The 13,934-nt window shown below is 30.1% G+C and overlaps 1 protein-coding gene across 1 annotated transcript in view; it reads right to left on the bottom strand.

Annotated features, from left to right (window-relative positions):
- Positions 1 to 13,934, bottom strand: part of LOC107443789 (putative autophagy-related protein 11) — a 43,960-nt gene that overhangs the window by 12,690 nt on the left and 17,336 nt on the right. The window contains exons 4-7 of the mRNA XM_016057780.3: positions 7,857 to 9,214; positions 5,044 to 5,160; positions 3,387 to 3,443; positions 1,538 to 1,576 (exon numbers count right to left, since the gene is read on the bottom strand). Coding sequence (XP_015913266.1) covers positions 1,538 to 1,576; positions 3,387 to 3,443; positions 5,044 to 5,160; positions 7,857 to 9,214 — 1,571 coding nt within the window. The remainder of the gene's footprint in view (positions 1 to 1,537; positions 1,577 to 3,386; positions 3,444 to 5,043; positions 5,161 to 7,856; positions 9,215 to 13,934) is intronic.

Below are 13,934 nucleotides of genomic sequence, written 5' to 3'. Positions count from 1 at the left end.
CTCGCACTGTTGCTACTCAGTCTCGTCTCGACCACGCACAACGTTGGCTTGCATACACTCGACTGCTAACGGCAACACAGGAACGACTACGACAGTGAAGTTAATACACCTCTCACACTCAGCACTCAAAAACTACGGTGATCTTAATACAGCTCTTCCGGCTTTTCACAAGACAGCAATGAATCAACTAGTGGTATCCGTTCATTGATTTCTATCACGGATATAATTCTGGTGGGGGAGTACTGTAGGGTATCTACCACTACAAAATTCCAATTAACTAGTATATAAGACGTGTTAACTCGATTCTATGTTAGGGTTCTTGATTCCTTTTTAGTTATTCAAGCAAGGTGCTTGAAGCATTCATAAAAGCAACTCCACTTCCTGCTTACCTCAATGCTCAACCAAAACTGTGTTAAAATTCAAGATGAATGGGATAGAGGTCGCTTCGAGACCCAGGTGCCCAATAAAATCGAAACACTAGGACTAGGACTATGTTAGGGTACCTTTTCATAGATGACGGTTGACATGGTCGAAGCTACTCTCCCCACATATGTATGCAGTTGCAAGCAACAAAGTGGTTACTTTAAGTGGGCTTAGTTGACGAATTAAAATTCTGATTATTTAACCGTATTGGATGAAAGTAGTTCTTATAGCAGTTTGATTACCATCTTATTTACGGTTATTTGACTGTTTCGTTTTAATTAAATAACAATTAAATAGTTATTTAACATTTTTTCCAAGAAATTTCTAGCAGAGTAGGGTACTGCAAGATATTTTTTGGAAACTGTATGTGCAGACACTTTAATATTCTTTCTTTAACTTTATAGTTTGGGAATGAAGTAATTTCTACCATTTTTTGCGTTTAGATGCACCAAAAGATTTAACAGCATATCACATTCAAATTAAAAAGTTAAAATATATTCCTTTAAGGCAGATGGATGGGACATCGGTATCTTTATATATTTTTTCCTGACGCTTTAATTTACAAGTAAAAATATCTTTCGATATTTGTTGATTATAAAAAGCCGTCTAATGATTATTAAAAAATCTGCTAAATTATTATTGGAATGCATTGCATCTGCTAAATTATTGGAATTGCAAATCTGCTAAATTATTGTACTAAAATATATAAATCCAAAAAGTAGTTCAAAATTTTTTTTTATTAATATTCAAATATTTATCAATAATTTATCTAGTAAATTGAAATTTCATTGACGCATAACTGTTTCTCTTAGATCTAAATAATTGAAAATACGAGAAAATTTGAAAAATTATTGTTTGAAAGAGAGCCGTGTATGGAAAATTTAGCCTTTAACGCAAAAAAGAGACCTCAGTGTTTCATGCGGTATTTGATGACTATAAATTATTGAAATGATAAATATAATATTTTTCACGTATTTTGACCTTAAGTAGAAAAGAGAGATTAACGAATAATATTAAGAAAATATAAAAATATTTTTTTACTGCGAATAAGCAGCAAGAACATAGAACTCGTAAAATAAGTTAAAAATATAGAAAAAACATGATTGAAATTTACCTCTTTTTTGTCCATGTCATTCAGTGTGTAATCATTAATCTGCAACAAATTAAATGTTCATCACCAAATGCAGAACTTATGTGTAGGTCAAAACAAAATATACACATTTTAAAAAAAAAAAAAACAGTCAGTTTTAATCATTTCATGGCAGTAAAAAAATTATATAAGTTGAAAGAAAGAAAACATTTAACACATTTTAAATTGAGTAATCAAAAAAATTAAAACATCCCGAATTTATTATGAAAAGTTTAACAATGATGCCATTAAAAAATTTAAAAGAAGTAAAATTATCCTCAGCAAATTGAAAACTATTAAAATTAAAAATGGCAATAGTTGCTTAACATTAAATAATGTAATTTCAATGTTCAAAAAGAATAAATGTTGAATTAAGCAAATTTTAGCAAGTATAAAAAATAGAAGTGACTTAAGTTCACTATAGAAAATTTAAAATATGCAATTGTGAAGGTTAAAGAAAATCAAAGTTCACCAAAGGCAAACCTTATAATGGTCAAACCTATCAAAGGTAAAAATCCTCAGAACGCAAAGCTGTCGAAAACCAAGTTTCAAATTGAGCAATATAATTTATAGGAATCAAAGTATATTAAAGTAAATTCTTATAATGGTAATAATCAAAATGTATTGAAATTCCCTTTTGTAAACAATAAATTATGTAATTATAGAAAATAAAGAAGAATGAAAGTTCACTTAAAACTATCCAACTAGTTTCGAGAAATTTTTTAAAAATATTTATATAAAATTTTAAAGAACTAGTTTACTTTATTTATTTATTTTTATTTATTTTTTTGTGGCTGGGTGGCGCAGTTGGTTTGATCCCCGGCCCAGACGCCGGATTTTCGGGATGCAGAATGTCCTCAGCGGCCGTGTCCTATGATTATGCGGCATGTAAAAGATCCCTGGAGTGCCTTTTGGTATTTCCGGCAAAATTAAATTCCTAGTGCACTTTAGCATCCAAATAGAGTCTCGGTGCTGCCATCTAGTGTGGCAGAAACTAGACATCCAAATTAACATGACCAACGGTATCTCACCCATTGTGGTGGTTCCTGAAAGAGTGGATACCACCTCTGGAAAACGCACTAGGTCTGCTTATCGGCAAGACCGATTCTGCAGCTCATTGGAAATTTAAAAAAAGTTTATATTATTTTGTGTCATTAACTTACAAAAACAGCAAAAAAAAAAGGATTATTATTACTATTTGAAATGCCCATTTTTATGTAAAAATAAGACAGTTTATGTACATACGGTAAATACTGTAAAAAAATTCTATCGCCTAAAACAAAAAATCGGTTGATCATTTTTAGTGTTTAGAAGGCTATCAACTATGTTCTGAGCTATTATCTTAAAAGCAAGGTGCATAAGGATCATTGTATTTAAAAAAGCTAATTAATGAAGGAGGAGACATGTAACCGACTGTAAACTTTCTGAGGCGAGATGGAATATTTTGCTTACAGTTTGGTTTTGCTTACTTTATTATTGATTCATAAGTAAAAATCACTTGATAGCGATTAGATAGTTAATCTTAATAATTAATTATGTGTTGGCTTTCATCAATAGTATCATTATCGGTGCTGAAGAATATTGAATATCAATACCTTTTTATTTTTTGCCGAGTGAGAATAATTTTAGAATAATTTTTTTAGTATAGATTATTTATATAGAATTAGATTATAGATTATTTATATAGAATTTTTTTAGTTTAGAATAATTTTTTTATAATTTTTTTAATTTTTTTCAAGAATAATTTTTTTAACTCCGCACGAAAGATGAGATTTCAGATAGTTACTATTATTATCAAAATAGAGAAAGAAAGAAAAAAGAAAATTGAAATTACCCATGACGCAAAGCCAAATTTACAACACAAATTGCTGTTGAAATTGGACTGAATGAGCTGAAATAAAACAAATATGCGTTGTTATACGATAATGTTATACGATTAAATACAGAATTTGAACGAAAGCAACCAAATAGTTCATGAAAAATCGAGTTTTGAAAATGTCGTACATTTAAAAATTCGTTTTCTCAGGAATCAAATCAAACTCGGAGCAATCGTTCAAACTCTCTATTTTGCTATACATAATTACTTTCTTTAAAATGGTAAAAAATTTGTATGTCTTACATTACAATTCAAAATTTTTCTCCGTATTACTAAATGAAATAATAGATTATTTCTGAATATTTCCTTTCCTGAGATTATCTTTAGATAAATGAATTTTATAATTGTGAGCAAAAATGTTTCATTTTGAGATATATTTTTTTCTTCCAATGACCACCCGATTGATACTCGTCATTCAGGTATCAACTGACAAATAACTAAAATATTTTAAAATGTTAGTTATTAAACTCTTCTAAAAATAGTCAATTAGGCGACATTTTCCCACCTAGATGAAAATTATCAAAATCAAGGCCTCATACTCATTTTTTGCAATTTTGTTATGAGCCCACATAATGTAGCATTGGAGTAAGCTTTTAAATATTAAAACAAAAAGGGTAATAATTTTCTCAAAACTGTGGCTTTTCTCATATTGACGTTTTGGGCCATTTTCAAAATCAAGATAGAGGGTGCTGGGTAAAGATAAACTAAATTTGTCCTAAAAGGTCATAAGTAGAGCCCGGATTTTGATGACCTAAAAAATCTCAACTAATGCCCTTAAAAAGGGCAAAAAATGCCCTTAAAAATCCAAAAATTGCGCAAAAATGTCTTAAATAAAGTAAAAATATTGAATTAAAAAATTTTTTTGCTCTTTAAAATTATTATGAGTCATTTAAAAAATATAAAGCAATGCAATACTTGTTCTGCGTTCATTAAAGTTTGAAAAATTTGCTTTATATCCTAAAATAACAAAAAAAGGAAAATATATTGACACCAAAATATTTTTATTTTGTATAGAAACTTTAATGGATATAACAACTTCCATCTCATAATATTACTAAATATCAGAATTACATTTGATAATTAAATGTTTTTTGATAATTTGAAATGTAAACGAGAGTCTCTTGTCTGAAAGTAAATTTTCATTACTGCAGAAGCTTTTTTCAACGTCTACTGAAATTATGTTATAGGTGCGTACTTGAAAAAGACGGTCTCACTTACTGACAATTCTTCTTCAATTTGAAAAGATTTTGCTTCACCTGTTAATATTCTATAGATTTTCTTCATTGTTTGGAAGCCAGTGTAATAATGAAAATTGATAAAAAATAATAAAAATTGGAAAAAATTAATAAAAAACTTTAAAAAATGCATTAAAATGCAAAATACGCCCCAAAATTTAAAGAAAAATGCACTATAAATCTAAAAAAATGCTCTAAAAGACAAAAAATGTCCAAAAATGCAAATGTCATCAAAATCCGGGCCTTAGTCATAAGTAACTGTTGCAAACTCATAACAGTTATGCATATTATTCGCAAAACAGTATGACTTCATGCGACAACAGAACTTTTGAAAAACAAAATTTTCTTTGATTACAAGAAATGTACATTTAGATACTTACATCTTGGTTTCCTGCCTCTGGGATTTTAATATTGGTGAATCCTTGACTGTCATCATCAAAACAATCAAACATAACATCTGCGTCAAAATTTGGTGCTGGGAAGTATGGCTCTTTATTCTAATTAAAAAGATACAAAAGAATATACAGAATACCCTCGATTGAATACACAGAAATTATTGTTTATCTCTCGATTTAAGACCAAAGAAACAAAACAATTTCAAATCAGCTGTAATTGGGGACTAGAATTTTAGATGTAAATTGATTTTGCTTAACCATGTGGTTTTAATCGGAATTATCTAGTAAGTGACGTACCTGTAAGTGACGTCACGCGTGTGTGTCAAACTTAAATAGTTTCTGTATCAACATATGTCATGATTTACCTACGATGACGTCACTAGCAGGCATTAATTGAAATAAAAAAGTTAGATACCAAAGGCAAAATTAATGTGGAAATGGTATTTATTTGTTTCGTGAAAAAGTAAAAAAAAAATCGTCATACTCTTATCAATGCAGATATTACTTAATTATCTTGTGGTAGTAGGTACCAAATACAGTTAAACAGGTATTTAAAATAAGTACAAAAGATCAGTACTTTGGTAATAGGTTTTTTACGATCCTAAAAAAGGTGATAGTACAGGAAAAATTATTCGATTGAGGTAAATTTTACTTATCATGAGTCGGTCTCGAGCAACTGAACCATGTCAACTGATACTAAATACAGTCAATTTTAATCTTGATTGAAGTAGCTATTAAAATGGTACTTTGATTAGTCTAATAACGTAAAGTCACCGGGAAGTTCAGCTAACTAATATTAATAATATTTAATTATAATAATTAAGTCGGAATGTCTTTCAGCTTTGTCTATAAACTTGAGAAGTTGATCAATACCGATTAATTGGAACATTTAATATTTTGTTTCAACCAGTTTCTTTAAGATAATTTTAAAGAATGCTGAGGAAAAGTCATCATGTTTCGAATAACAATAATTACATCAATTAAATCACTGACTATTTATCTGCTTCCTTTATAATCTTTATAACATATTCTTGCATCACATTTTAAGAGACACTTGATCTAAACTGAACATAATATCTGGAAAATTTAACTGAGGCTAAATAAATTCGTATTTTATAAATTACACTTAATATTTCTTTTGCTTAGATTTTTCTGGCAAAACCATAAAAAAATGGTTCTTTTTTTTAAATTTAAAAAATTATTTTATTTTAAAATTGAAGAAACTATTTGTTACAGACAATTTCATAGTACTGCTGCTTCCTGGCTCATCTATATATATATTTCTCTTACACGGCGACTAAAAGAAAAGTCTCATTACAACTCCCCGAATGGCAATGCTAGAAAATCGACCAATGATTGCCGCTAAAAATGTCACATGCCAAATCTAGCTGAGGTGGCTCAACATAAAGCGCTTTTAAAAACGGAAACTGAAATAACCCTAAGCTAGGCAGAAGTGAGTAGTCCTTGTCAATTGATCTCTATTTTAGTATTTGGTCGAAGGCGCTTTTTTTCACGAATTTATATATTTCGAATTTATTTGACGATTTTTCAGGGTGCGTAGCCAAATCTTTGAATCAAAAATAAGCACTTTTTAAAAACTTTTCAAGCACTTTACAAAAATTTTCAAGCACTCAAAAAATTCATATTCAATCAATGATATTATTGAAAAACAAAAACTTTTTATAAACAGTTTTAGTGTTAAAAAAAAACAAAAAAGAAACGGGCGTAAATCAAAACAATCAGTACCTTCCCGCATCACCGAGTGAATTCAACTTGACCCTGAACTCAGAATAAAGGTACCCTTACCCCCTACGTCAAGAAAAGTGTTAGAAGTAAAATAAAATAAACAAGAACAAAAATAAATTAAATTAAAAAGAAAAACATTTCATAAGGATCTGATATTCTCTATCCGAATTGGAGCACTCGTGTTTCGGTTTCAAGTGTGCGCATGCGCAAGTCATGACATGGGTACGACATGAAGTCCGCGTCAATGATTACGTAACAAACTCCCCATTTTTCGTGAAATGGATGGGATCCACCAGATATCACTGAAGGAAAGAAAAAAAATTATTCGGAAAAAAAGCACTTATTAAAAACGCCAGCTGAAAAAAGCACCTTTAAAAGCTTTTAAAAACGAAATCCCCAAAAAAGCACCTTTAAGTACTTTTTACAAACGCTACGCACCCTGTTTTTGATTTATATCACGAATTTATTTGTTTTATTATTGTTATTAGTTATTCATTGAAAAATGATTCTCAGTCGTGCTGTTACGCTTTAAGATTTTATACTATAGCACATTTATAATAGGTTTAACGAATTACATGTCATTTATTTGAATTCAAATTTATTTTAATGACTTAGTATTTACTAAAAAGATGTAATTTTTTTTTAAAAAAAAATGTTGTTATATGGATTTGAATGATTGTTCTGAATTCTTAGAATTTTGTGTATTTGCAATGTACCTCAGTTAGTAGCGAGCGAAGCGAAGCAAACCATATAAGATTGCGTAGCAATTTTCGGGGGTTGGCGAGCGTTAGCGACCAGGGGGCGCAGACCACTAGTTTTATTTTAATATTGTAGGAACTATTTGTTACTGAGAATTTTACAGTACTGCAGTTTCATTGCTCTTTTTTTATCGGATACTGCTATTACTTTATTTTAATATTGCAGAAACTGTTTGTTACTGACAATTCCATAGTACTACCGCTTCACGGTTCTCTTTATTAGTAAGTACACTGTAGCAAAACCGTACTCGTTTTTGCTTTACTTACAATATATATTTGGAAAGGGAAACTTACCTCTGTTTTGATTTCATTCAAGAAAATTACTTCATTTTGAGGTTGTGGTTCAAAGTCATTTATTTCTTCACGTTTCATTTCATTTTTTAACTTCTGGCTTTCTGCTGATTCCATCTTTGAATGTTCCTCCGTGCCAATTACTTCATACCATTTTCTTTGATTCAACGCATTATTATCTTTAGTGAACTTAACACATTCCGAATTCCATCCGTCGCTGCTTTTAAAGGTATTTATCATGTTTTCATGTTGATGAGGATTTTTAATTTTATGCCATATTTGTTGCTTTGCTGTCACATTGACATCTTCGCTGTCACACGGTTTATCATTTTCGGAGATGCCACTTTCAGTAAGAAAACATTCAGTATTCTTGCAAGTTTTGTTATTTTCATGCACATGTTTCTTTCCATGGCCTTCCAATGAATTTTTTTTAGTTTTTTGAGCACGTTTCTGCTTCTTGTTTTCGATAAAGTTAACCTTTTTATTTTCGTTTTTCAATGCGGAATCAGATCTTGCCAAATTTTTATCCCCTACGAAGGTGGTATTGTTGATTTTTGCTTGTACCTTTGACTGATAACATGAATTATTTAGATCCACTGCAAAGGTAAATTTATTTTCCTCTTCTTTAGCTGTTTCATAGCTTTTATCATTATCCACTGGTAAGTCGAGGTTCTTTTCACCTACTGAAGTAGTGCCACAGTCATTACCAATATTTTCCACAAGTAACGTGATATTCTTTTTTCGATCTAACGTTTTCTTCGTAACTTTAAAATCAATCTTATCAGAGGAAAGAGTTGTGACCCTGTTTGAATGCTTATCATTGTCTTTTAAGAAATAATCATGATCTTGGATAGCAGAGAGGCAGTTGTTTTCATTAGAATTCATTGGCAACGGGGAAGGACAATAAAAGTTATGATTCATATTACATTTATAAGAAAGATCTTGCTCCTTCTTTCTGTTCCCCTTTCGTGAGTTTTTCTTTATTGGTAATTCTGGACCGATCAGTTCATCCAATTCTTTTTCATTCTGAGTCATGTTTGGTTTCGCTTTTCTAGGTCTGAGAATTCGCTGTGGTAGCCACAAATTCTCGTCAAGAGCTTGCTCGGAAAAATTATTCGTATGCTTTTTTTCAACGTTCTTATTTTTTTCTGTGCAGGAAACATCTGATTTTAATTCGGTACCTGGTGGTGGCTCAGAAGGCGAGACAGACTTAATAGTATCATTTTCTTTAGTTGCTGATAGAACTTTAGATTTAGAAGAAATTCTTTTTTCTCGAGGTTTACTATTCATGCACGTGTTGGCATCTTGAACATTTTTTCCAGGTTGTACAATTTGAGTTTGATATACTTCTAATGGTAAATCTAAAATTAAAGTAAAGTACTAAATGTTCACAGAGAAAGTACAACAAAGAAAAATGTCAATTTAAGTAAAAATCGAATGAACGTTTTCTTTAACCAATCTAGTTATTTTTTTCTATTTACGCTCAAGGGCTGGATAAACCAAACTGTTATTCTGTTAATTAATTGCTTTTATTAATTTATATTTCTTTCAAAACTAGGTGGTAAATATTTCGTAAAAGAATAGATGTACTACTATTTATTGCATGATTACACATTTTTCTAATATCAATGCTAATTACATTAATCTAATATTAATATTAACTACTAATATTAATAATAATCTAGTATTAATACTACTCGTCAACACATTAATCTAATATTAATACTACTAGACTACGCATGAATCTAAAATTAATACTACTAGACTACACACCAATCTAATATTTAATACTAATTATTCTTTGTACAAAAGAAGTCATTTAACTACTTTTATAGAATAGAAATTATTCTTTTGTTGTGCTACCATCGACTTTTGGCATGTGCTTTTCTATATTTTATTTACTTTCTAAATAAAAGTTGCCTAGCAAAAAAAAAAAGAAAGAAAAAAGAAAAATAATATTATGATTTGTTCAATTATCAACAATATTATGATCAACAATATTATGATATTCTTTTGGTTAAGCAAGTTCAGTTTTAGGGACAGATTTGTTTTTAAGAATGAAATTATTATTAAAACCAAATAGCCATGAGAAATCTTAAAAATAACATCCCATATAATTCATAATTATAATTTCATTTTTGCACGGAACAACATATTTTCGGTGTTATTTTACATAACTGCATGCAATAAAAATGAAAACATGAGATTAAATCAGGGAGAATTTTTTGGTTGCATTCATACAAATAATTGATCTTGCCTATTCAGGCGTGGGTAGCATAAATGTTGCGGCTAGCTTCTAGATGAGTTAGGACATATCATCAGGTTTAAAATTACATAGGAACTCATACTCGACTAGGGGTGTTTCTCTATTATGAACTGTTCAGAAATAGACAAGGAAAACGCTCTTAATGGTGAAGTGACTCATGCGGCGTATGACGACATTTTTGGGTACGGGTTCCGATGCATCATTTATCCTGGCGATGTACCCTAACATCCCTAGAAATTTGTATCAATATTTATGCGACCCCCTGTTACATATAACGTTCTAAAACTTGAGCATTTTGTAAAAAAATAGATTAAAAAATTTCAATTTATTTCTTTATTAAAAAAATGTTTGTAGAGAGAAACTGATTGAATAGTTGAGATCAAAGACACGAAACTAGGATCTGTAAAAAAATCTCAAGCGACAAAAAATATTCCCCAAACTGACCGAATGTTTTACACTCATTTTTTTAGAGAAACACTAAAATTAATACATTGTTAAATTAAACACTAACTAGTTACATTGTTAAATAAGACATCAGAAATAAGAAAACAGGAAAGGAACAGGAAAACATATGATTTGTTTTATATTAATTTGTTCATTCCCTTTATGGATTTGAGGAAGCACTCGTTTTACTTGTTATTAATGTAATAAAATAAAATTATATTAAAATCATCTACACATGAGGAATTCTAGTACACTTCAAAAAAATTCAGAAATTAATTTTGATTCAACAAAAATTTTTCCGAAAGTATTAGCCAAACTTGGGTAACTCGCAGATGCAATCTGAACACGCCTACCTCGACTGAAACGCCCACTTCGATTTAAACCAGGGGTCTGTCCAAACATTTTATGAAAGGTCCTGTTTTCGTAAAATTGCAAATAGGGTCTCGTTATTGCAAAAATTGTTAAAAATCTTTTCAAGAAGGTTTTAAATTGTAAATAGATACAAGATTATGCCCAACAATTGCTGTTACTAAATTAGAGACGCAACATGCAAATATTTTGTATTTAGCCTATACTGCTCAACACAGAATATTCATTTCGGACGAATAATGGATACAAAATCACTCACTTTTTTAATAATTTCAATTGACAGATTTTAAATAATACAATTTAGCAATGTATCACTTTTAATGTGTTACGCATTATAAATTATCTTGTGAAGGGTACGTTTTCGTGAAAAGATATTTTGTGAAGGGTTCGTTAATGGACCCAAATTTCTTCTAAACAGACCCCTGTTGAAACACAACTAGTTCGATGGATGATTGACAGTGAATAGTTGACTTGCTGCAATATTGTCTGACTGCAACATTGTCCTCCTCACGTTGTTGTGACTCAGTCTCGATCACACACAACGGGGGCCTATACATACTCAACTACTTATTGCAACACATTAGCGACCACGCCCACAACCCTGATCCTAATAAAGCTCTCACGACCAACTCTTAAAGTCTGGTGATCTTAATACAGCTCTCCCGACATCTCGCAAAGCAGCAATGAAACAACTAGTGGTATCTATTCATTGAATTTGTTAACTCAATTTTATCTTGAGATACCTTTTGATGGATGGCGATCGATCGACATAAGAAACCTAGCCCCACAAGAGGTTTCCGAGATATTAAGAAACGTATAACCTTTTTCAAACTTTAATTCTGTTATGGAATACAGCAGTTTTAAAATGGAGATCCACGGTTCCCGAGGGAACCGTATAAGGTTTCAAGAGGTTCCAAAAATTAGGCCCTTTTTCATGGCTCTTCCTATCAAGTTTTTTTTCTCTGGTATTTAAGTTTGAAAGAACAACAAGGATGAAAGAACAACAATTCACGTTTTAAACTTCTTGAGGAAAAGAAAAAAAATGAATTTTTTTTCCTGTCATTGGTGTTAGCGATTAGAGAGTCTTTTATCTAATAAATATTAAATCAATATTGTTCCCTTTAAAATAAAAATGCATTTTGCTCCGAAAAAAAACTACTTGAATTCTGTCATGTTTTTGGATTTTGTCAGTAGAAATTCCCTAATTATTGCAACAGAAACTTATAAATTTCTAAAAATTTCTTTTATTATAATTTTGTGTAAATAATTATTAATAATAATATAAATGACTATTAATTGAGAATGCTCAATTTTAGTGAATTAACTGTTTACACAATCAGATTAATAATTTTTTCATAATTTACAAATGGAGAAAAAGTCTTTTACAGTTTAAAAGTGAAGAGAAAAATAAAGTAGAGATTACATTTATAAATTAATCACTAACCGAAGGATGTTGACGTAATGGCATTAAAACCGAAATTTCAAAAGAAAAAAAAATTCAAGTTTTAGTGTACAGTGAGAAGTAAACAAAAAATCTAAAACTAATTTTTGTTTTGTTTCTAATTTAAAACTAACAGATGTCTACGTTCCAGGACTCAATCTTAATGGTTCCAGAGGGTGACCTCAAATATGCCAGCAGACAATATATTTTAAGTTATGAAATCAGACACTAAAGCGTACTTACTCCGAGAAACTTTTTTCCGGCGGATTCGGATTTTTGATCCCCAGTTTACAGGGGTAACCGCAATCCGAGAAATTTTGTCCCAACTGTTTGGCCAGGAAAGCGATGCAATGGATGCAGAACTTTAAAGTGATCTGAAAACTTTTTACACTCAATGTTTTAATGTTGATTTAATTTAGAATTTCTTTGACTCCATACAACTATTGTAAAATATTTACTTTTCACCCAACTTGTAAAATTAAAAAGGTTAGAATTCTTTATAAAATCCCTCAGGTGAAGTAATTGTGTTTTATTTAAATCTTTTTACATTTAAAGTTTTTATCCAACTTTTGTTTTTTATTTACCTATAGTTATTGAAAGTTAAGTTAATATTTTTTGACTCTCATACAAATAAAAATAAATGTCGCCCTGCTTTCCATATTTCAAAAATTATTTCAAAAGAAAAAAAAATAATTTAGCATTAAACACTCAGGAGCAACAATAATAAATGAAACAATCACTATATTTATTTATTAAAAAAAAAACTCTTATGAACTTATAACTCTATTACGAGTTCACCAGTGGAGCAAAAATTTACCGAACTGAAATGGAATTCATTTTTGCTCTGTTATATTAAAGCTAAAATTTTGCTTTATTATTTACTTCATGTGGCAAATGACAATTTATCAAGATTATGTTTAAAACACAGTCGAATTTTCAAAATAGAGTAATGATGCATACAGAACAAATAAAATTAAATATTTCTCTGGAATTAAAAGTTTCATTTGATATGTCTTAATTGATTAAGGTTATTATTAACGATTCTTAACGAATAAAGTGTCGATTATTAAGGGCATAATTGCCTGAATATTGCATACAATTTTGTGTCCATTGGAAAGAATAAAAACAATATTAGTAATCATCCCTCTTTTCTCAAATGGAAATTAAAAATAATCTCAGCTGGAATCACATCAAAAATTTAAAAAGGTTTATGGTGAAATTTATTCACTTGTTCAGACGGCTCTTCTTGAAATTCAATACTGTTGTAGACAGAAAGGCCAGAAATCGGGAAAACTTCGAGTTTAAACTGTGAAAACTGTAAAGTGACAATAATTTATACACTTCGAGGAGTATAGGGCTGCTGAAAGTTACTGCCTGCTGAAAAAGGTTGGAGGGAGGAGGGAACCAAAAAGAAACCCTATGTGCTTTGAAATTAGAATTATGCCACGCTTCCGGTTTATCTCTCAGCAAAGCATGTATGTTAGAGTAGTAAATTTTTTTTTATTTTAACTCCTTTTGTATTATGATATTTTTTATAGTAAAGTTAGAATATATATATATA

Source organism: Parasteatoda tepidariorum, chromosome 10 (assembly GCF_043381705.1).
Source record: "Parasteatoda tepidariorum isolate YZ-2023 chromosome 10, CAS_Ptep_4.0, whole genome shotgun sequence".
NCBI lineage: Eukaryota > Metazoa > Arthropoda > Arachnida > Araneae > Theridiidae > Parasteatoda > Parasteatoda tepidariorum.
This window is presented reverse-complemented; position numbering and strand designations above follow the sequence as displayed.